General features: G+C 40.5%; 3 protein-coding genes across 4 annotated transcripts in view; all 3 read right to left on the minus strand.

The window, feature by feature from the left end:
- Positions 1-30: 30 nt before the first annotated feature.
- On the minus strand, positions 31-4,184 carry LOC109951488 (histone-lysine N-methyltransferase SETDB1-B-like). Of its 2 annotated transcripts, none has more exons than XM_020586010.1 (7): positions 3,833-4,184; positions 2,588-2,914; positions 2,306-2,443; positions 1,667-1,868; positions 1,463-1,536; positions 724-914; positions 31-621 (listed from the first exon to the last, which is right to left on the minus strand). In XM_020586010.1, exons 1-7 carry the CDS (start codon positions 3,834-3,836, stop codon positions 550-552), a joined length of 1,008 nt encoding a protein of 335 aa, XP_020441666.1. In that variant the 5' UTR covers positions 3,837-4,184; the 3' UTR covers positions 31-549. The 2 variants fall into 2 exon arrangements, with proteins under 2 accessions (XP_020441666.1, XP_020441665.1); XM_020586009.1 differs by having other exon boundaries at positions 2,306-2,449; positions 3,833-4,183.
- Positions 4,185-8,903: 4,719 nt separating this feature from the next.
- Positions 8,904-20,749, minus strand: cers2a (ceramide synthase 2a). Its single transcript, XM_020586024.1, has 11 exons — positions 20,340-20,749; positions 15,799-15,972; positions 15,570-15,687; positions 15,246-15,364; positions 14,894-14,951; positions 14,548-14,598; positions 14,303-14,395; positions 12,519-12,647; positions 12,025-12,131; positions 10,743-10,896; positions 8,904-10,656 (listed from the first exon to the last, which is right to left on the minus strand). Exons 2-11 carry the CDS (start codon positions 15,969-15,971, stop codon positions 10,525-10,527), a joined length of 1,134 nt encoding a protein of 377 aa, XP_020441680.1. The 5' UTR covers position 15,972; positions 20,340-20,749; the 3' UTR covers positions 8,904-10,524.
- Positions 20,750-24,045: 3,296 nt separating this feature from the next.
- The window catches only part of celf3a (cugbp, Elav-like family member 3a), a 29,203-nt gene continuing 28,254 nt past the window's right edge, over positions 24,046-24,994 (minus strand). Inside the window, 1 exon segment of the mRNA XM_020586013.1 lies at positions 24,046-24,217. The gene's annotated coding sequence lies outside the window, so the exon portion shown is untranslated.

Genomic DNA, 24,994 nt, shown 5'->3' on the forward strand with positions numbered 1-24,994 from the left:
TGAGAACATTTGCAAAATGGCAAGCTAATATGCAATGTAGAACTTTTTTATTGACAAAATTAAACAAAACTGTTACAAAGAGAACAGGGATCACAGTTAAGTATTCAGAAAATGCCATTCATTGACTGAAGAGGGAAAATAATAGAATGAAAGAGCTAGTGACTTTTCTGGGCACAAAAATGAAAAATAAATGTTCAAACAAAAAATATCTGAATATATACCAAAATAAAATCACACAACTTAAGAATATTAAGCATCAACGGCAAATGTCCAAACATTAACGTATGTACTTCGCTTAGTATTTTAATTCCACAATGAAAATATTACCCCCCTCTGTACTCCACATGCAAGTGGCTTCATTCACAGAAAGTCATTCACATGTACTCTTTACAGCAACTCTTATTTTAGCCTAAAAGTATATGGCACATCCCTTTGGGGTAATAATGATGGGCCTTACTAAAAGTGGATTCTTTTCATTTTTCCAAATTACTGTACAACTACTGTACCACGGGCTTTTATTCGGATTCGTCCTTATTCTCTTCCGCGCTTTCAATCTGAAAACCTAGTCATGTGTTCCAGTCGTATGGAGCCACGGTGAATCCACTCCTTCCGTTGAGTTTCCTGAGGATGACATAAAAACCACGTTATATCAACACAATCAAACCCAAAAAACCAAAATGAGTATCAACAGTATAAACAGCAGCAGTGTAAAATGATACCGACCTGAAAAACGACCTGCATCAAGCTGCAGTCGACCACCTGCACCTCACACCTCTGCTGGACTCCATTCAATTCTGCATTAAAGGACTGTCCGGGCCTGTACTGGGTTAAATGTGGGTACGGCCAGTCCTTCAGATACTGTTTCATAAAACGTTTGTGAGAGCCATCTGGAACGTCCTCCAAAACATCATCCACTGTTTGGGGGGGATCACACACACACAATACACTGATCAACTCATTTCTCTACAGTGTACCTTAAAAGCACCATCTCATACTACATATCATGTAATTAACAGATGAACTGATTTGTGCTCTTAATAACACTCATGGATAGTCGAGCACAATATACTGTAGATCTTTACAGCAGTTTCTCCTTCCACTAATCATCTGCAATCACTTCTGCTTGGCTGATTTTTAATTGCTTTTAAGCTCTTGTCAATGAAAAATCACTCCCTACAAAGATGTTTCACATTAAAAGCTTCCAGCACCTCAAAGTGCATGATTTCTCCCTGGTCTACTTGACTTTTAATGTGAAACATAAGCAGGAATTAGTCAATGAAAATAGTATTTCTCTTGGAGAGGAGACATTCAGAGCAGCAGTGTGTTAAGAACGCCATGACCTATCTTTAACCTAAGCATGTTTTAAATAAAGGCCTTGGGCAGGATCTGAGAAATGGCCATATCTCACACACAGTTGGTTTCATGTTTGGGGGGAAAAAGCACTTCAACTGTGAAAACTTACATGGTCTGCATATCAGATGAAGAGAAGGTAAACCAACATAGACTGGTGTGTGATCATCAATAAAGACCAAGAACCTGGAAAATTAAAATATGTTTTACACAAAAGCATTTGAATTTCCTGTTGAATATTGTGAGGTATTAGTTTCTTCAAAAATGGTAAAATAAATAAATAAAATAAACCTGTTCTGGAAACAGTCAAGCACACCTTAAGCGGTTTTTTCTGCTGGGAAGCTCGGCCAAAATACCAGGACGGAATCGGTACTTGTTATCTTGACACTGGACCACTACCCGAGCACCGACATACAGCTGCTCCAGTTTTGGTGTGGTGTCAAAGGCGATGTGGTGTCCAGAAACTAGGCTTCTGCCCTTTTCTTCAAAGCCGACTTTGTACTTCAACCGTCCATCTTCTGCAAAGAACAAAATGTCAATGCAAGAAACTGGCAAAATCACCAATATGCAAGTATTTTCTGCTTTGTGCAAAATTTATTGCACAAGTAAAAAACATAGTTCTAACATACACTGTTGTTATCCGCATACAAAGAAACCCTCTGCAAAAGCCTCCCACTTGAGGATGACTTGTCAAAATAAAATTAAAAAACATTTTCTAAAAAAAAAGCCCTAATAATTATACATCAGAGTTTTCAATAGCTTTACTTTCTTTGTACAATTTAAAGTCAGCAGGGACCTTTTTTGAAACATTTTTATTAATGTAAAGCAGCATTTCAGTAAAAAAAAAAAAAAAAAAGTACAAGGTATTTTTTATTTGGCATGCATAGGTACTTTGGTTTTACGGTTGGTTTAACAAGTTTGTGATCAGTTCCCAGCTGATTTTTTTTCTCTATACCTCTTGTAATTATCTCCAATACTTTTCCCCGTTGCCATCTCATGGGCCTCCTCCTAGCCAGCACCATCATGTCCACTTTGATCTCTTCGACTGGCAAGCTAGGACGGGCCGGTGTGACATCTTGCGAGCAATGGGGTGCTGTTTCTGTCCCAGTGGGAAAAAAAGATACAAAATGTGCATAATCAAACCTATGTAAACTGGAAAATATGAGTGACTACGGTAATCAGTTTGTATCTGAGAGTGGTAGTGATGTTCATGTCACGTTGATGTTTGTGACCTTACCGCTGTTGCTGCTGCCGCTTGTTGAAGGTGCAGGTGTTCTCACTGTGTCACTCTTCAATGGTTTAACAGATTTCTGTTTGCTGTTTGAGAGTGAAAAATCTGAATCACTAGAGTCATCTTCTGGCTCCCACTGCAAATCCGAATCAGAGCTGCTGAGCGACTCGTCTTCACTGTAGAACTGCTGAGGCGTTGGTGGTCGCAGAGTGCTCATCTTATATTCAGGAAGTCTGGTCAAAACTACCACTGCATCTTTTATTAGACCATGAAAGTCAGGACCACCTCCCAGCTGTGAGGGAACAGACTCACAAGGGGATTCAGACATATCTTCTGCAAAAAAAAAAAACAAAATTTATAAAAATCAAAATACATATGGATAAAAAGAAATAAAGCACTGGTGTAACTTGTATCTAAAACTAACAAACCTAAAGCAAACATTGTATTCTAGCGATGCAACAATTACTCAAAAAATTGACAAAATTAATCTGCAGTTTTTATATTCAATCATTTGTCGGTTTGGCGGTTATTTATACAATGATAAGCCTATAGTAAACATGTTGTTTACTATAGGCTTGGACTGCTGGTCAGCTAAAACAAGTCATTTAAAGACAATCTGGGGCTTTGTGGAGTTTGAGTGTTTGTCCATTACTTTTAGACATTTTATAAATTAAACAATTTTAACCACTGATAAAGAAAATGATCAGCAGATTAAATAATAACGGAAATAATGTCTACCTGTAGCCCTATTGTGTTCAAAAGCCTAGAATTTCCCTTTTAATAATACAAAAGTTAATTTCTCAGATAACGTATGTGACAAGTATGGATTAAAATAATGAGTCTTAGACTTTATGACAATCAGGTGGATGTGCCAGGTTTAAGGACGGACTGCACACTGGAGCCCCACCAATATACTGGCATATCAACAAACCGACAGATATTTTCTAATGTGTGGGTAAATAGTTTTTGTTGCTTGTATGGACCTTCCTGTCATCCGCGTTTGAAAAGACAACCATGTACAGATAAAAACCTAAACTCCATAAACTCCAAATACAAGCTACTCCTTCCTTTTTTCGACTAGGTAACGCTGGCTAACGTTATGCGTTAACTGCAGACAATACTGTCGGTGCAGCAGGCCACTGTTATGATGAGGATGCTAGCAAATTCGTACTCTGTTAACAGACGGCGCCTCGCTAAGACGTTAGCTCACTTGTAATAAAAACCCAACAGAATCCTCCAGTAGCTACTTACCCATTGCTGTATCCGCTTCAAAAAAACAAAAGTGGTCACACCACAATGAAAGTGATTAATTTACGTGTCGTTGTGGTGAAGTTAACTAGTGAGTAGCGTTAGCTAACCGAGCTAGCTTTATTTCCCCACACTACTTAGCTAATCAGCTAAGTAGTGGAAATCCAGCAGATTTTAGAAGCACTAGGTTAAACCGCCCTCTGGACTTTGTATCAGAGCAGTATTATTCAGAAATTAATTCTGCTAAAAAAGTTTATTAAACAAAATTAACGTAAGCATCCACGTTAACATCCTCCATTTTAGACTTCTGTTACAATTGTTTGTGCTTTGCCCTCTTCTCCTTCTCCTCCTCCTTCTTCTTCTTCTTCTTCTTCTTCTTCTATTCTTTTACTGGCCGACATCTAACCCACGGTTTCATATCGCCACCTACTGTATCATACGTGTAGAATCACTACATTACATGTACATTGAGGAACAGAAGTATTTGAACACCCTGCGATTTTGCAAGTTCTCCCACTTAGAAATCATGGAGGGGTCTGAAATTCACATTGTAGGTGCATTCCCATTCTGAGAGACAAAATAAAAAATAAAAATCAGGAAATCACATTGTATGATTTTTAAAGAGTTTATTTGTCTTGCACTGCTGAACATAAGTATTTGAACACCTGAGAAAATCAGTGTTAATATTTGGTACAGAAACCTTTGTTTGCAATTACAGAGGTCAAACCTTTCCTGTAGTTCTTGACCAGGTTTGCACACACGGCAACAGGGATTTTGGCCCACTCCTCCACACAGATCTCCTCTAGATCTGTCAGGTTTCTCCCATCCAAAGATGTTCTATTGGATTGAGGGCTGGAGACTGGCTAGGCCACTCCAGAACCTTGATATGCTTCTTATGGAGCCACTCCTTGGTTATCCTGGCTGTGTGCTTCGGGTCATTGTCATGTTGGAAGACCCAGCCACGACCCATCTTCAATGCTCTGACTGAGGGAAGGAGGTTGTTGCTCAAAATCTCACAATAAATGGCCCCATTCATCCTCTCCTTAATACAGTGCAGACGTCCTGTCCCCTTCGCAGAAAAGCACCCCCAAAGCATGATGTTACCACCCCCATGCTTCACAGTAGGGATGGTGTTCTTGGGATGCAACTCATCCTTCTTTTTCCTCCAAACACAACGAGTGAAGTTTAGACCAAAAAGTTCTACTTTGATCTCATCTGACCACATGACTTTCTCCCATGCCTCCTCTGGATCATCCAGATGGTCTTTGGCAAACTTCAGACGGACCTGGACATGTGATGACTTGAGCAGGGAAACCTTCCAGGCAATGCATGATTTGAAACCATGACGGCGTAGTCTTCTAACGACAGTGACCTTTGAAACTGTGGTCCCAGCTCTCTTCATGTCATTGACCAGCTCCTCCCTTGTAGTTCTGGGCTGATTCCTCACCTTTCTTATCATCAGTGATACCCCACGAGGTGAGATCTTGCATGGCGCCCCAGTCCGAGGGAGACTGACAGTCGTCTTTAGCCTCTTCCATTTTCTAACAATTGCTCCAACAGTTGATCTATTTTCACCAAGCTGCTTGGCAATTGCCCCGTAGCCCTTTCCAGCCTTGTGGAGGTCCACAATTTTGTCTCTGGTGTCTTTTGACAGCTCTTTGGTCTTACCCATGGTAGTAGTTGGCGTCTGACTGACTGTGGGGTGGACAGGTGTCTTTAAAGAGCTCAGACAGGTGCTACTAATTTAGATTAATGAGTGGAGTAGAGGTGGACTTTTTCAAGGCACAGTAACAGGTCTTTGTGAGCCAGCATTCTTGCTGTTTCTCAATTCTGTCTCTCAGAGTGGGAATGTACCTACAATGTGAATTTCAGACCCCTCCATGATTTCTAAGTGGGAGAACTTGCAAAATCGCAGGGTGTTCAAATACTTCTGTTCCTCACTGTATACTGTATATCCTCTTTACTATTCCTGCCTCCATAATAAAACAAATGAATCCCTGAATCCATAAACCCAATAGTGGTTTTAGACTCCACTACTATTACACTGTATGGTCCTGTCTCACATGTTATTTCTGAGCATCTCCCCCTCTAACTTATTACAGCAAACTACAATAATACAGTAGAGCTGAACATCCTCTGGGGTGATACACCTCTGGCAAAGATTGAGGACTTTTCCCCATAAAATATAAAGCAGGAGTTCAGTGCTCTGCATGAGCAATGCAGTCCCAAAATTTCCTCTCAGGAATATCTAACATTCCTTATGTCCAAAGCTTTATATGATAGCTGCATAGATTGGTACTGTGCTGGGGAAGGATGGTTCAGTAGCAGTTGCTCCATTTGCTATGTCATGGGCAGATTATGAGACAACAGCTCACATAATAATGTAAAAGGACACTTTCATATGGCATAATTGTTAGTATTCAGCAATATTTATTATTAATATATTTAAAAAAATCAGGGCATTGCTACTTTTGACTGAGCTCTGATTATCCAAAGAAATATATCTTATCAACACTTCATACACACACTCGTTTAACCACTGGTTTGTTTGCTGCATTCAGTAATCTACGACAAGGCTGTTTAAAAGGCGCTGTGGGATCTTTTCAATCAATGTCATGTGACATCACTGCACCACACACACACCTTATGCATGAAAATATGCTACTTGTTTATACCATACAGAATTGTGCTTCACAAACCCCTGTATAAAGATCCAAGGCAGCAGTAATAGGAAAAATGTCCAAGACTCCACAGGGTTACATGAAAAACACTCATAAAACTTGATGCATGTCTTGTGCCCTGACTCATGTAGCCTATCTGAAAAACATCATATCCATTCAAACATGCATGGCCAAAAACAGGCAACACAGAGAGTGTACGAGTAAATCTGAATTTCCTAGAGTCTTGCAGAGTCATGATACTGATGGATTTCACCCTCCTCTCTTTCAGGTGATCTGCTCCTCCTGGTAGGTGGAGGTAGAGATGGACCCATAAGGATCCACCACCGTCTGGGCACATCGCAACACCGTCACCAGCAGGAAGAAACACAGGAGAAAGAGGAAGAAGAGAGCTAAGCCCAGGTCCACATCCACCTCAAGCTTTGCAGCAGGGAGATGGGGAGCCTTGTCCATGAGGCCAGTGGTGCCTGCTGGTCCTTCTTTAACTGTTTCTTCCCCTTTTCAGTTCAGCACCACCAGTTCAGAATGCAAGTGTGAGCTCCTGAGATCATGGTTATGAATTAATGCGGGAAATATGAATCAAACAAACAGAGACAGAGAAGGTTAAACCGAGCTTCTGAATGCAGGCATAGCACACAGCAATTGAAATGGCTGTAAAGTGGCCGAAGTCTTCATAAAGCACAGCATTTAACTACAAAGTCCCCTGGTTTGCTTTCTAGTGAAGAGTTTATGTTGCATGTCATACCCCCCTCTCCCTCTCCCCTCTATATGTGCATTGTCCAACTATCAAATAAAGACAAAAATGCCCCCAAAACCTTTTGAAAAGACATCCTGCTGCAATTTATTAATATACCTAAATGCAGTACAAGGTTTTATGACCAGGTGCTGTGATAGTGAAAAGGCTGTTGTTTGTGAATTTTGTTAACACTACAGATGGCGTGTTTCGGGCTGCAATTATTGTTTTTATAATCACTGAATTATCCCCTTGCTTAATATGCCAATTGTTTCCAGTTTAGCATCACAAAAAAAGTCCAACTGGTCAGGTTCTAGAAGCTTAAACCAGGAAGGTTTTGACATTTTTGCTTAGAAATAGCATTTTAATTAATCAATTTTCACTATTCAACTAAAGTGATTAATCTTTGCAGAATTGAAGAGATTATGGATTAATATGAAAGATGTTATTTCAAACTCACCATCCTTCATCAGTGGCCCAGGTGCGTGCTGCTGCAGTCTTCCCAGCACCTGTCCACAGCTTTGAAAAGCATCTCCTGCACATCGTTTGCCTCTGAGGTTCCTCATTTCTCGAGTTACGTAAGACACTCATCAGTTACCAGTCTTTACTGTCCCTGTCTGCCCATGATCAACACAGGGAAAATGAGCTCCTGCACACACAGACACGCATACACTTGTACCTTGTGATCTCCCCCTGGTGTATGAAACCTTTATTAATACTTAAGCAGGAATTGAATGACGGCATACCCTGTTCACAAGTGAATCAAACACCCCACAGCTTTTGTTCCCGTCTGGAACATCTTCATCACTGTCATTAATTAGACTTCACACCACCATAACCTAGGCTCCTCATGCAACACTGCGCTCATTCATTACGCATGACTGAAAAGGCAACAGAAGTAGGAGAAATATGTGAGAGGAGAGGCAAAGATTTAAAGAGGATGGGTAAGACTGGACATAAAAGAGGGGTGTGGACAGGAAATCCCAGACGTTGGGATAAAAGGAGCAGGAGTTGCATTACCAATTAAACTGTGGAGACAGATGCAAGCGCAGGGTGGAAATTGACCCTGCTGCTTTAAAATAAAGATTGTTACAGTGAGGCCGCCAGTGACAAGAACAGCGAGGAGGCTGAAGTGCAGTGCAGAGAGGTAAAATGATCCCACTCCATATGCAAGTAGCCAAGGAGGTCTTTTAGGCAGCAGCAAAAATACTGTCCCAGGAGAGATGCAGAGGGAGGAGGAAACAGGAACTGGTTTCTTTTAAGGCAGCCTGAGAAAAAAAGGCACTGTCTCAAACTTTCAGGCTGAAGGAAGATAAACGTTTTCCTACCTAAACCTCAATTTCAGAGTCAGAGTTCATTCCAAAAGTGTGCCAGCATGGTACTGCTCAGTGAGTCACCACTGTGCCATCTGATATTGCAATAGTTCCATGCTGCCTTCAGGGCTACTCTACACCAGAGGAATGACTGATGGATGGTGCTTATGCCAGACTGTATTTGGTCCATTTCCACAGCTACATATGGTCTCCACCACATGACAGTACCAATGTAAAGGGGCACATTTCTCCACTCCTGAATTATCATTTGGTCAGCAGCCATTTTGTTTAATTGTAATCATTATGAGCTGATAAAAACATTAAACATCGAAAACCAGGCCTTTATGTAAATCAAACTGTCATTTGAACTCAAAATGTAAAGGAAGAAACAAAAGCATGCACAGAATATTTATCCACTGTTATCTTTATCATCATCATCATCATCATTATGGATTTTTACATCTCAGCCACACTTAATGCAAAACAAAATGACTTTCTGTAGACGCAAAGCTGTAGAGGGAGCTGCAGGTGATTGGTCAGGGAGGCACAGAGTGCATGGGGTGTTGGGGCACAGAGAAATAAAGACTTTTTTTTGTTACAATTAACACTCGATATGGTGAAGGCATTTGCAGATGACAAAGTCAAAATGTAAACCATACTTTGATGTTTCAATTTTTATCCCTTTACTTAAGATTTTATTAAACTGTTCTTTTTCTTACAAAATGAACCAAAATTGATAAAAAGGAAGATGTTGGGTAGATAATTAAAATAAGTATTTAACAAAAATCTTACTCTAAACCTATTAATTTGAATCTAAACATAGCAAAGGATAAGGATAAGGATAATCACCATCATCAAAGCAAATAAAAGTTTGGTTTTCAGATATTTAGCCAAAGCTGATCTACAGAAGAAACCATAAGGTGCATCTTTGGAAGGATTAGGGAAAAACCACACTGGACGGAAATCCTATCAACTCTCATAAACAGTTATTGATCGGTTTGGGTTGCACTCAAACAAACTGCCTCTAAATTTAAATGTTTAACTGGACTGAAAAGTGAAGATAAAGAAAAATAAAATCAAACTAAAAGATACTGAGCATAAACAAAAACATTTAAAATGGTCTCCGCACGTTCTGCCTCCCACAAGGCCTTCAAAGCATTGCAAGACAAATGTCCACAATGGCACATTTCAACATGTGGCAGGTGTAGCACCTTCTTGTAGTTTTAAATGTTAAAAAAAATAATAATTTAATCACCAGTGATTTTGTCTTCAACATCACTGGAAGAAATATAAGTAACTCTTGCTCCAAACCATTGGACCGAAGTGACAAAATGACAGCTACAAAACTATCTTGCACAAATTCAACTGATGCTTTGGGCTTCAGTAAATATACTTTAATCAGATTATGGTCTGTAGGAAACCATGGCCTCATTCACCTTAGTGCTCCTCACAGTGCCACTGATCTCAGTGTGGTCATTTAGAGCAAAAATCAGTCACGTTTAAGGGCAATAATACTCGAAGAGTGTTATCTGATTGTGTAGGAAGGGGATACCATCCTAATAACAGCTGTGTGAAGCTGTTGTAAAGCTGCATGCAGATTTGGCAACTTGGTCAACAGCACAAAGTCTGAGAAAAAGAGCAAAAGACACTGCAGGGGAGAGAAAAGAGCAGGTGTGTGTAATGAGGAAACCACTCTGCTGCTTCGATGCTAAGCAGATCATCGCGGTTCTCCAGTGCAGTCTTCCCCTCTCCATTTAATTCAGTGTAATCCACAGAGGGCTGATGTGATCCACAACGGACTACTGGGGTTTCGGAAAGAAGGGTATATAGATATGGGTGTGTGTGTGTGTGTGTTGCCTACTGCACCATTCAACTCGCCACACTTCCATTCTTTGGCTTTCAGCTAAGGGAGACACGTGAAGGCCCGTTGTCACTCCCCACACAGCCTCCTCTCTAGTTCTCACTGTCCAATCAGTCCTCCTTCCAGTGGTCACCGCCGAGGGGCGCGTGGCCATTCATAGACTTTTCCCTCTGCTCGTGATCGTGATCGTCATCTTCCGACTCAGACTCCTCTTTATCGCTCCGCTCATCCTCAACAATGTTCTGTCATGTAAAAAAGACGACATAAAATGTTTAATGTGACTGTCTTACACATTAGGAGAAAAACAACATTAAGAAGTCATTCATACATTTCCTGGCAGGAATTTGATGACAATGTGCACGATTAGCGCAGCCCAGAAGATGTGTAGAGCCTGCAGCACAAACAGCAGCCCGTTGAATAAGTAGTAGATGAAGAAGGGTGGGTAGACGGTCAGGGGGTACACCACTGTTGTATGTATGATCCTAGACAACAGGACAAAGGCAGAACAGAGAGTCCAGTCTGAGTCACCTACAGTCACCATCAAAAGCCATTTGAGAGGGGCCTAAAGTGTGGACAATGTGCCTGTTTGTTGTGGTGCCAGTAAAATGTTGCAAAATGTTTGAGAAAATGTACAAAATTTTGGCAAAAAAGTGAAACAATGTATACATCATTCAACAGCCTTTATGCTAATAGATTCAAGGAGGACATGACCATACTGCACAATTAAATGAAGCACCAGGAACTTTGTGATGCATCATGGTATTTTATTGCTGCTCAGCATGTTGTTTCTTAATAACTGAAATAGAACCCAGCCGTTATAAAGAGGTAACAGAGAAGCAGGACCCTTATGTGGACCTTATGGGACCCGAACACCCCCACACTATCATTTGTATTTTTTTTTTTTTTGTGACTCACACAGTACAGTGACATCAGTCTACAGCAGTAGAAGCAGGAACAGCACTGTTAAAGGATAAGCTGTAAATTATTTTATATTTTTCCAAAGCCTAGTTGTTCTTAGTGAACACAGATCTTTAAATAAAAAAATAAAAAAAAATTGGTCACAAATATATTGTTTATTTTTTTAAAAGGCTAAATAACATGTTAACACTGCTAGGAATTAGTTTATAGCAAATGTTACTCAGATTAGTATATAGTGTATTTGTTTCATGCATTTGTTTTATTTTCAGCTGCAGATTAGCACACATCTGAAGTGACAGTGAGGATGGTGTACCTCGGCTGACTCAAATTACTGAGGTGTTCCTATTTGTTACCAGGGTCAAGAAACAACAATTGAGACAACATAGAAATAAACTGTTAATTTATCAAACTTAAGCTTTAAAGTTTGTGTGAAAAATGTTTTTGTCAGCCTTCACTGCATCTTCTGCATTTAAAATGGCACAAACATGTCAAAATTTGGCATTTCCACATACGTACATTTTTAAGCACCAATAAAAAAAAAAGGTGCAAAAAAGGCAAAATTTCAAATTTCTGTGAAATTACAGCTGCTAGGAAATCCAACTATACATTAACCTAATATCTGTAAAGCCAGCAAAAAAAGCATCACTTCTTTCTCAGTTAGTAATGCAAGTGTGATGTAAGATTGGTTTTACCAGAAGGGGAGGAAAACGAGGCGGGTGATGATGAAAACTGCTGCAAACACCGTGAAGATACAGTTGCAGGTTCTCTTCCATCCTGCATAGCTGAATATCTTGGCTAACTGGAATATGATAGAGAGAGAGAGAGAGAGAGAGAGAGAGAGAGAGTTCAGTGTCACATTTTCATGTATCGCCCTCTAGAGGGCAGACAGTGACCTGTATGAGGAGGAAGGTGCTTTGACCTTATAGGATAAGGCTGATGATTTTCTGTTTGCTTTGCCTTGCTAGCTTGTTCCGCTACATATCACTAATGTAGAAGATATGAAGCCCGTGATGACACCAGCAACTAAAAACTGCAATGGAAGCCAGTGCTCTAGAGGTTTTAAATGATATGCTACATAGTGCTGAATATACAGGTTTCATATATCTGTAGTAGGTGCATGACAAAAAAACTATTAACTCGGAAACTATATTTTTTTTTTTTCTGGCATGGTAGCATGTTGTCGTACCTCCATTAGGTAGTCTGAGGCATCATGAAGTAACATAACCAAAGTCCCTGCTCGGGTGTAGTTGACCAGCCAAGAGAAACTGAGGAGGACAATGGTGGCTACGTGATGAACCATCTGCTCTTTGAAATCCTGCAGAGGAAAAAAATATATACAGAGACAAAGAGATGGTGTAAAAATTAGCATCCAACAGTGTTTGGTCACTTATTGATCAAGCTGCAAAGACTGGTCACTAATTAACAGTGCGTGTCCGATTGTCTTACAAATGATTAACCAAATATACGGCTTTCCAACTATGAAAAGAAACTAGAGTCACACATTGCAAAACAAATCCCCCAACTGGAGGTGAGTTTCAAGATGGTGGTTCTCAGGAAAAAAAATGTGGAAATCTGGTGTTCTGTTTTGGTTTAAAAGATTACCTCCTTGGTTTTGTGAACTGGAGTTAGAAAACAAGTGCTGGCACTGAGGCCTTGCAATTTTCTGACAGGCTTGAAGGTCTGCCACCTTTAGACCTGTGGACAAAATGGTCAAAGTGTCTCTCTATATACACAGAGCTCGGGTCACACATTAACTGAGAAAGACAGCTTAGCTCGCTCACTGCGTCTTTACTAGGTAGAGTCTGCTCTGGCCTTTCTTGTACAGCACATCAGTGTTGTTTGACCAGTCCAGTTTATTGTTGAGATAAACACCCAGGTACTTCTAAGAGTCCAGTGTCTCAATGTCCATTCTCTGGATGTTCACTGGTGTGTCTGCACCTGTAGAAAACCACCACCGGGCTCTGTGACCCTCCCCGCATTGATCTGGAGGCAGTTCCAGACACCAGTACACAAAGTCCTGGATCAGTTCTCTGTACTTTCTGTCATGCTTATCTGTGATGAGGCCGACGATCGCGGAGTCAAGAGAACTTTTGCAGGTGACAGTTCAGTGAGTTACACATGAAGTCTGTAGTGTACAGGGTGAAGGGAAATGGTGCCAGGACGGTTCCCTGCGGGGCCCCTGTGTTGCAGACTACCATGTCAGACACACACATACTGTGGTCGGTTGGTGAGGTGGTCCAGAACCCAGTTAAAAAAATGGAGGTCCAACCCTTTGTGCTCCAACTTGTCCCTCAGAAATCACTGCAGAAGTCAAAGAACATTGTTCTCACAGTGCTCCCAGGCTTCTCCAGATGAGAGAGGGCTTCTTGTAGCCAGAGATGGCTTTAAGGCCTTTCTAGAGTCTGCTGATTTTGCAGCTGTCCCCCTGTTCTCCTCCTGTAGCCGTCTTTCCCCTCTCTGAACTTCCTTCTCAGCCCCCTCTGCACACCTCCTTGTTTTCTTATCTAAAAACCCTGCTTTTCTCCTTCAAGAGAGCCTTTATATCTGGGTCGATCCAGGGTTTGTTGCTGGAGAAACACCAAACAGTTCTGGTGGGTACAGTGTTCTCCACACAGAAGTTAACATAGTCCATTATGCAGTGTGTGAGACTGTCGGTGTCCTCTCCATAAGGACAGTTCCCTGTGTACAAACCCCTTGTACACAGCAAACCAAAGTGGAAGAAATGAGTGGAACTGAACCTTATCTTTAATGGCACTGCGAATGCTGACAGCTCTACTCAATACAATGAAGGACAGCAGGACTTCTTAATGGAAAAGTCAATATCCAAACCTCAAAACACACTAGCAACGCAACAAATCATTCTCACTGTTTTATGCACTCGGCGATTGATCTCACTTGATAGAAGGGTGCTGAAAGGTTTTATAGTACAGAGAGCTAACAAAGGTTAAGAAGCATCGCCGTATCACTTACCTTACGTTTGACATCTGATGCTACGCTAAAAACCAGCGAGATATAGAAACCTAGTTCGACCATGTAGTACCAGTACTGTGAAGGCATCAGTGGCTGGGAAGGAAGAGAAAAATCAGAAGGGCATGTCACCAATAATTTTACAGACCAATCAATTCAGTAACTTAATACACCAATTAAAGGAAGGAAAAGCCAGTTTTGGCACATGCTGTGATAAACTGAAGGCCACGTTTCAGGTTTTGACATACCATTTTTGGGAAGCCATCCCACATCTGCTTCATTTCATAAAGCCATGGTTTCTAAGGAGAGAGACAGTCAGTGTTAATGATGTGCAACACAACAGCAGAAGAGCTTTTGTGTACAAACATAAAGCAAGAACACAGGGAAATGATGTTAGTGTGTAGCATCCAACAGTGTGCCCACTGCGTTTACAATGTTTAAATCCAGTTTGCGAAATTTCTGTACGTCACATTTACAAAACAGATCCACTCTTATTTTACTGAAGAAGAAACAATTGGCCGACAAGATTGCTAGTGGAAGACCAAAGTTGTTTGCTGCAAAATTACACAGACCGGATTCTGAAAGAGTACTCACATCAATAAGGACTGCCAGGCCAGCATAGAAAGCAAGAAAGTAAAAGGTAAATCTCCAGCTGTTAAGAGAACGCACAGCAACGTCAGAAATTTCATAATAAATACACACACACAAGATAGCTGCCCCCGTATTCGCAACATTTTGGTTCCACTTTTGGTTAGAGGCAGGAAGTGGTGAAGCACCGTCCATCTTTTTTATACAGGTTGGCTTCCAACTGAATTTCCAATCTAAACAAGTTATGATAAAAACTGAAATTTTACAATGCAAGGGAAAAACCATCTTTCACATGTACTTCATGATTCAAAGGCAGTTCAGTATCAAGGACAGAAAGTGGTTTGGTGCGTTTACCTACCTTGCTTCCTGTAATTTCTTGAGCTTGCTGGGCCGGTCCTGGTTTCGCCGTCTCCTAAACCACCTCTGGACCCGTTGCACTGACCAGTCCGTCTGTTTACTTAGGCTCTCTATGGAGCTCTGACAACAAAAGCGGGGAAAGGAAAGAGATGACACAGTCAGTGCCATCTTTAATGCAATTTTGCAAATTTCATGCAATATTTCTATCATGCTAGTGAACTGAAACAAAAAAACTAAATCTCCTACTTCTATAATTAGACCTTCTTGCCAAATGACACCCATTATGTATGAAGCAGTGCTAGTTTCCTCAAGTAAGCAGGATTACCTGCGTGGGATGCTTTGATGTTTTGCAAAAATAGGACTCCAGGGTAGGATTTGGATGTGCACATACACGTTTCTTGTCACTCACTCCCAGCAGAGAGGCCTGAGGAATCGCTACCATCCTAGAGAGAGGATGAGAAAGATCTTGCACATTGTGTCATATTCATCAGAAAGAAACATGTAAATCAGTCAGGTAGAGTGGTAGATCAGCAGGCAAATGGCAGATGACTTGCCTTTCAAATATCGGTCTGATGATTAGGAAGCAGAGAGCGATGGGGAGAGCAGCCCAGAGGTCCTGTGCTTTAGGGAAGACAAGGCCATCGTGGTCCTTCAGATCAGCCCAGCCGTGACCTTCAGGAAACCAAATCCAGTCCGCCCATATCATCTCTCTCAGCTCTGACAGCATCCTAAAGACCAAACACAGGAGAGAAAAGGATTTGTGCCTTTTTTTTGTACCTTGCAGAAGAAACTGCGGTATTCAAAAGGTTTTGTCTGCTGGGTAATATCCATTCAGATTTTCTATTAGATAAATACAGCAGCTCACTGAGCCGTGACAACATCCTGAGAGGAAGGAGAACAAAACCAAGAGTGCTGAGAGAAATGAGTATTGATTGGAGTTGATTGATCTCACTGGCATCAGGGACCCTATTTGGGCACTTCCTGTGCCAGATGAAGGAGAATAATGGAGTATTTTGTTTAGCTGGACACTGGGTAATCAGAAAACCTGTGGGAACTCATCCACAGCACTAAAGACAACTTCAGTTTGGCAGTATTTCTTGGAAAACTACCTATTTCTGCAGCTGGACGACACATTTACTGACACTGAACAGTGACAGAAAAGCCTAATTTCAAGATTAACAAAACATTGGAGAATAAATGTTTATATACCCAATAGCACCCCGAATCATGATTCCTGATATTCAAATCAGAGATGTACTTTGGTCCATACATCAGTGAGTGCTTTATGAACCAGTAGCAGTATTTTATAATAAGCTCTCTGACACACAGGAAGCCAGTATGAAGATCTGAGATGTGGAGGGATGTGATCCAGAGATCTGTGAAGACTCCAACACAGTAGCAGAGCCAACCAGGGGAAAAAAGATTAGATGTTTCTCTACTTGTCTTTTAATGCTTGACGTACTTTTAACCATGCTAGCAGTGTCTCAGGACGGCAGTGTTGGTCCAGATTGGTGCATCTCCGCAGCTAGAGGAAGAACGGCCATGAGATTTTGAAGCAACATTACCGGATGATGAATATTGGTGGTCCCCTGGCTTTCCTTCAGAGACAGTTTTGTTTGTATTGAGATATCTCCACATATATTTGATAATTACCCTAAATTTTGTACAGAAATCGCCAACTGCATTCACTTCAGTTCAGCAGTCAAGCAAACAGTGCCACTGTAATTACGGGCAACTCCTTAGTGGAAATTTTAGACACCTGTGAACTAAATACAATATCAGTTCCACTGATGTGGAGTCTGATCATCATGTTACTGCTGTGCCATTGTTGATGCAGCCAAAGCTTTGAGCGTCTTTCTAAGGCAGATCATTTAAGAGGGAGATTTAACTCGTCATACATCTCCAGATACTTTTACAGGGACTGTATGTGTGAACGTTAATTCACTATAAGCTTAATATGAATGATATTGTCATATATGATGTGAATGCACAGTAACTTGAAACAGGTCTTACTTTCAGCTGCCGTTAGCAGCTGAAACAACAGCAGTGAAAGATCAACTCTCCTATTATATCTTTTAAGGAGGATAATCACCTTTATGTGGCCAAGTATGTTACACACGAGGAATTTGTTTCCAGTACAGAACCGAGGCAGCCATCTGTGGCACCAACTCAACTTGGGGGGTTCAGTGTCTTGCCCAAGAACACTTCGACACGAGGACTGCAGGCACCGAGATTCGAACCTCCGACCCTCCGACTGGGAGACGACTGCTCTAGCCACCAAACCAGTCACCGTCAAAGTCGATCAGTGTGTGGACTTCAGTTATGCTGCCGTTTGTCACCTCTCAAATCACAACTCTTGTTAGCACACCATACAACTGTCACTGAATAAGCATGTCTAACATCCTTTCAGAGTGTCTACAGCTCATTTTTAATCTTTAAAAAACTTCAAACAGAGACCAGGCTCTCTGTGGACTGTAGTAAGACATGTCAATGAGCACAGGTATGTATACCCAGTCCTGGAGGGAATTATGGGCGATTACACTGGAGGTTTTTGTGTCGGACAGCAGGGAACTGGAAACCAACCTTTGTGCTGCATCAGCCCTCAGGTGTGTGTCCCACTTCTTCAGTGCAAATCAGACATTCTACTTGTAGCTGATCTAAACAAAACAACTTGCTCTAATCGCACGGACCAGCAACCTAAGAGCTGAACTCCCAAACTGGCAACATTACGAACAATCAGAGGTGTGCCTCCTGCTGGTATACGAGTTGCTCGTGGCTTAAATGACTACAGGAGATCAATACTTGCTAGGCACCCGCAGTTTTGGCAAGTGCAACTGCTGCAAGCTAAAGTAAATTTTGGTTAATGTTGGCCGACCATCCAGAGACCAGAAGACTTGTGCACACATTGAAACATTTAGATAACAAAAAGCCCATTCAGCTACTTCTCATTGAGCTACTGTTTACACATTTCCAATTTCATAAGTTTTTTTGGAAAGACCAAAGTGAAACACGCCACTTCAGCACCAGTTGCTTATTGTCCAGGAACAGGATTGTTGTTTTTGGACCAGGAACCAAAAGCTGTGACTGCACCTTCATTTTAAATTTTAACTCACATTTCAATCCACAAAGCTGGGGAATATTAAGTATTGTAATACAGAAACAGATGTGCTCGTGTGGTCTGTCCTTTTCCCACCTCAAAGTTAAAATATTATAATTTGTTATTTCCATGTGCATTGCTTCTACAGCACAACATTCCTGCATGTCTGTCTGTCCTAGAAAAGGGATCCCTGCTTTGTTGCTTTTTGTGAGATTTGCCCTTTTTGACTCAGGTAAAGGGATAATCCAGCACTTCAGCACTGCTTTCCATTTGTGAGTTGGAGGACTCACAAAAAGACATAAAAAAAGGTCAAATTCTGTGCACAAGAAGCGGAGATCTCCTGACTTTAAGCCTAACATAGATAAAGCTCCAAAAAACTCCAGATCCAACAATTCCCATAATGCAAAAGCATCTTTAAATAGCCTTCTCCTGCCTCCTAAATGCCTGCTTCTTAAGAACTCTAAGGTCGGCTTCCTGTTAAAGGTATCGCGTGTGGTTGTCGACCACTAGCACACAGTACTCCCCTTCGACGGGAGCTTTTGTGGAGCCTTCTTCTTAATCCTAATCTTGAAGGGTGGCGCCTGTCACACACTGTACAAACTGTAAAGTCCTTGGAGGCAAATTTGTAATGTTTAAGCATGTAATTAAAGCAAACTACACCTGGCTACATGACACAAAAGAATGGCAAACAGCCAACGTTTATTTCATTAATGAAGCCAGAGTCCACTACATAATTTCATCCACTGTCATCAATCACTGGAAGAAGTATGAGAACTGTCTACTTAACTTAAGTAAAAGGAGCATTATCACAATGTTAAAATGTTCCAAGTCCTGTATTTAAAATAATACTTAAGTACCAAAAGTAAAAGTATTGTCTATGCAGAATGGCACATTTCACATACATTCACATACCACGTTATTGAAGCATTACTGTTTTCATCACTGTTGCAGCTGGTAAAGGTGGAGCTAAGGGGAACTACATTATAGGCTTATAATTTGAATTACTGTTGAATAGCTTGTGAATTTATCACTGAGGATCAATAAAGTCTTATGATTATACTCTATTCTGTTTTATTGGTTTGGTTCTGAAAAGTAAACAAAGTTATACAAAATGAATGTAGTGGAGATAAAAGTAAAATATTTGCGCCTGAAATGTAGTGAAGTCAAATTTTGAAGCAGCAGAAAATGAAAATACTCAAAGTACTGATACCTCAAAACTGTACTTAAGTCCTGTGATCGAGTTTATGTACTTTACATATCTACGGTCAATATTTACATAAGGGAAGGTTGTCAGTCACATCTGCCTACGCTGTTTGCGTAAACTCGTGCAGGAAGTGTCTGAGCGCGCACACATGGCGCAAGCTGGGAGTCTCCCGGACATAGCGGAACACACCCGGCGCCGGTGTGAGATGGATCTTTGATGGGAGTTTATGCAACACCAAATTATTTACCGTTTACACAGTTACACATGGCTACGCAGTCTGAAGCAGCCATGTATAAAGGCACGCCACTTTATTTGGCGACATCTCCAACTTACACTACGTTAGAAAACTTTTGGCGCATACGTGAATTGCACCATAAGCGGCATAAAGGGCAGTTTTATCTTCTTCAAACTACATGTATATTTACTCCACTGCGGTAACGAGTCTCTATTGATTAGACCTGAATGCGTTCACAATTAGCTCTTATCGCGGTGTACCTAAACAAACACCACCCACATAAGGACGAGCTAAGGCCTGTTAGCTAGCCGAACTTTGCCGTGTGACTCCTTTATAACGTTTGAATCCGGGAAGGCTTCGGATAAAGGATGTCAGCTCGGTTTAATTGGGATCCCCCGGTTGAAACTTGACACAAATCCTCCAGGGAGGAGGACTCGCCCATTTCTACCTAAACATAGCGGCCCGAGGAGAAGTCTATGGCTCGTGATCCGGTAGGGGCACGCAACGATGGTTTTAAGGATTACTGACAAGAAAGCACGTAACGATACAGCCGACTCACCTCTCTTCGCTGTATGCAGGCGGCCAGTGTAGTCGTACAACGTATGACTGCTGTTCTTCCTCTGTTCCTTTGTAGCTGGGGCGGTTTCACGTAGTTCTTGCCATTGAACACACTCTAACTTGTTGAACGTTCAACGAGCTGCAGTACAACTGTTTCTTTGCCTTTAAATCTCAGGTTCGTCTCATTCTCAGGGGGGGAAACTATGTCGCACTTTCTCCCTAAAACTCTCCCTTGTGGTCGTGATTTCAGGCTGGAACAAAATGAAAATAAATGTGGTTTGGATTTTGCTTTTCGGTCCTGTCAAACTATTCTGAATGGGTACGGTTTATTGCCTTTCATCCGGGTAGTTCCATTGGTTAGATATGATAGTCTGTTAGAAGGGGGGCGGGGAGCAGGCTGTGACTTGACACTCCGCTGGATATGACGGGCGGTTAGTGCCATATATGGAGGATTTTCTACGCTGGTGGAAGAAGTATCAAATCAACATTTATTTGTATAGCGCCTTACAACAATCAACAGAGTGACTAAAGTGTTTCACAATCAGTGACAATAAAAACTGAAAATACAAGAAAGAAACTACACACAGAGAAACTACAGAAACCCACAACAACAGAACGTAATCTGAGTGTCAATAAACTACAAGAGCAGAGGGCTAATTTAAAGAGATATGGTTTTAATTCTGATTTATAGGAGACCACATCTGATATTGAGCACAATGCAAGGCCGCAAACTGTTCCATAACTAGGGAGCAGCAACTGCAAAGGCTCAGTGCTCCCACCTTTTATATCTGGTCCTCAGGACCTCCAATAAACCCAGATCAGCTGATCTGAGAGCTCTAGCAAAACTATGGGTGCTTAAAATCTTTGTAAGATAGGGAGGAGTGAGACCATTTAGTGCCTTAAAAACAAAGATCAACGCTTTAAAATCAGTCCTAACACAGAGAGCTGACGAAGGGAACATAGAACAGGAGTAATATGTTCACCCTTAGAGGTATGCATCAAAAGGTCAGCAGTTGCATCTTGCACCACCTACATACAGCACATTACAATAATCAAGCCTGGAGCTAATAAAGGCATAAATCACTCTCTCAAGGTCAGTTTTGTTAAGAAAAGGCCTCACCTTTGCAAGTAAACAAAGCTGGAAAAAAGATAGCTTTTACCACTGCGCTAATCTGCTTATCCAACTTCCGATCATTATCAAAAAACACACCTAAATTCTTTACCATAGATTGACAAGGCCTAGAAAAGGTCCTAGTAACCAGATCGAAGCCCCGCATGCTAGCAGAATTTCCAAACAATATGTGCTCAGTTTTTCTTTCATTTAGACACAAAAGATAATTTTATTTTATTTAAGCAGTCAAAGAATGACTGCAATGATTGACCCCCTAGTGACCCCACAGGTAAGTAAATCTGATTGTCATCTGCATAACAATGATAGGAAAGGTTATATTTCTCAAGGATAGAACCCAGTGGGAGCATATAAAGTAAAAATAAGACCAGACCAAGAATTAATCCCTGGGGCACACCACACAGCAGTGGAGCTCAGGGGGAAGAGCTGCCACCAATAATTACTGAGAAACTCCTGCTGTCTAAATAAGAGTTAAACCAATTTAAGACTGAGCCTTGAAGATCTACAGTCTTATTAACAAGATGAGAGATCAGATTAGCATGGTCCACAGTATCAAAGGCTGCAGGCATCAAATCATAAATTTGATTATATTTAGGAAATTCAATTAAGATGGTCAGTGAAAACAATAAAAACCATTTCTTGGTACTTTTTTCACTTAAATAAAGGTCCAAGGGAATTAACAAATCACAGGTTTTGGTTTTTATTGTATTTTGGAAAATGTCTCAAGTTTGTAATTTCATGATTTGATGTAGGCCTTTGTTATTTTATGGTGCTATATTAATTATTTGATATGGTCATTAGTTATTTTATTATTTGTGTGCCTGACCTGTCAATCAAACCTGCCAGCCAAAGCCTACACCTAGACCTGTTCCTACTGAGCATGAGCCTGGGAAGGGAAATATAAGGGAAATTCATTAACATATTTAAGAAGCCTTAAAGATAAACCTGCAGTGTGATGAACTGCTTAATAACTTGCTTGCTCATAAAATAAAACATGTCTGTCACACTGTAGGCTTCTTCACCTTCCTCTTTTCACTTAACCACTTGCCTTTTCCCATTGTTGTGTAGTTCTGTTTCATGTCTTTTTGTTACACACCTCAAGTTGGACACTTTTCATTTAGATAACTGACACTATTTACTTTCTTTACCCTGTCATAGTTATACATTGGCTAATATAAGTTATAAAAGTAAATTCTAAAGCTAAGACATTAGCAGCTGCTTGCCTCAATTTACAGCAGCTCATCCTATGCTCATGTGACATTAATTACCTCTCATAGTTCCAGGCATGCCAGAGGCACAGGCATGTGTGGACTCATCAGACCAAACCCAAAATTGTGGAAGGCAAGCTTCCTGCACACCCCAGCTGTGGTTACACACGCCTCAGCTTTTTACATCATCTTCATATCCGAGCTAGCTATTCATGCTTGTAGAGTCACCAATAAAGTGCGGTGCTGAAGTGATTACCACCAACCTAACAGAATATGTCCAGTTATAACGGATATGATCTGCTGGCTTGTAATGATACTCAATTTTTATCCAAAATATTCGTGTATTTTCATTCATATATGTTTTCTTCATTTTGTTCCCTAAATTCAAATGCACCCAGGACTCAAAGCCAGATGTTTTCCATTCTCTTTTCTCAGTTCTTCCTCAGGCCTACAGAGAGCACCAAACTCGCCTTGTTGGCTCTTTTGTGATCAAACACACAAAGTCTGACACAACCATTGTCTATTTTGTCATCTGTTTGAACAAATGAAACAAAAGATGTCACTTTGATTTCAATTTGTTTTGTCACACTGAATAAAAGACAAAATTATTATGTAAATGACATGAAATAAAGCAGTGATTTTTTTCTAAAGTGTACTTTATTTTCTTTTAAAGACATTTTAAAACAGCAATTGTAGAGAATAAATAAAGAAACATTATGTATTTTTTTTTTACTTCCATAGGTACATTTATGTAATTAAAAACTCTATAATAAGTGTGTTCATTGTCTTGAAGACTGCAGGAATCCTCATTTTTCTTCTTAATAAAAAAAAAAAGTCACATCTCCCCCCTCATCAAATTGATTACCAAATAAATTAAACGTAAAAAATCAAGATATAAAAATTCCCAGCCCTTCCTTCCACTTTAATTTGAAAAGTAGTGGCAGCAGAGAATCTTAACTCGTGTTTTTAAGTCCTTTTGACCCCATATTTAAACCAAGGTATGTACAGTGAAAGGAAATCCATTTCTCTTCCAGCCTAATTACCCCATGATTTTAGTTTTCATATAAATAATAAAACTAACTCTACATAACAATATTACCAATGGTAATCATACGGAATAGTATTTTCTTTTGCCTCCAACTGTGTAGACTGGCCTTCTGTTAACGCCATAGACCACAAATCACACTATACAGTAGAACCCTGTTCAGTAGAATAACATCGGTGATATGCTTTTTCTTCACATGTACATCTTGTTGCCAACAATAGAGTATGTACATAATATAAATGAATCCAGCTGTGGAACGATACAGTAGGAACTCCGGAGCACTTCTGATGTTGTGGATGCTGATATTTGTAGCTGATATTACTGCTGCTGTTTTTTTTTTTTGTTTTTTGTTTTTTGTTTGTTTGTTTGTTTTTGTAAGCACATACACGTGATACTGCTTTTTGTGAAGTGTTGCTCCTGTGCTATACAGTTGGTCAAACAACCAGAAAAGGCTGGGACATCCCAAGTGGTTTTCTTGATTGAACTCTTAGGTTTTCCTGGAGGTAAAGAAGAAGAAGAGAGAAAGACAAAAAGAGCACAGAGCAGTTTAGGCAAATCACAGAAATAAAACATAATTCTAACACTTTGGAAGTGGAATGTGGAGTCTGCAATACACATTGCTTGCACTGATGCCTCGGGGGGAGTCTCAGTAATCAACTAGTGTGCATGCAACTCAAATAGTGACAGTCATACTGCTGCAGGTGTATGCACGTTCTTAGAAAATAGTTTGTCATCTTGTTTGGCAGGCAAATTAATTCTGAACATGCACAGTAGGAATTCTGGTGGGAGATTAACTGTCCAAATTTTAGAAACAATTGGAGATTATTTTACATTTATTCTAATAATATTCACTACCACCCAATTGACCACACCGTAGGCTCTCAAGAAGGTTCAAATCATCCACCAGATAGCTGATTTGTGATGTTGCAAGCAGGGTATCTGCAGGTACCAGACACATCTATTTAACATGTTTTAAGACCTTTTTATAGTCAGTTTTAGCTGAAGTTAAAACCTAGTGAATGTGTATCCTCTGTACCTTATAAACACTGATGATCTTTAAAACCCCTCAAAAAGCAGCCAATACTCTCAAACGTTGTTCACACCTGCTTTATTTTATAAATAATAGTTTCAATTCAACTTGCAAATAGAGGCGCAAGAAAAAGTAATGGCACTGTGCAATTTCTCGGTTTTCTGCATAAATTGGTCATGACATGTGATGTGATGTTCACCAAAGTCACAAATATCAACCAATGCTATTTCTAAGCTGATCCCCC

This window comes from Monopterus albus, unplaced genomic scaffold, assembly GCF_001952655.1.
Source record: "Monopterus albus unplaced genomic scaffold, M_albus_1.0 scaffold393.1, whole genome shotgun sequence".
Taxonomy (NCBI): Eukaryota; Metazoa; Chordata; class Actinopteri; order Synbranchiformes; family Synbranchidae; genus Monopterus; species Monopterus albus.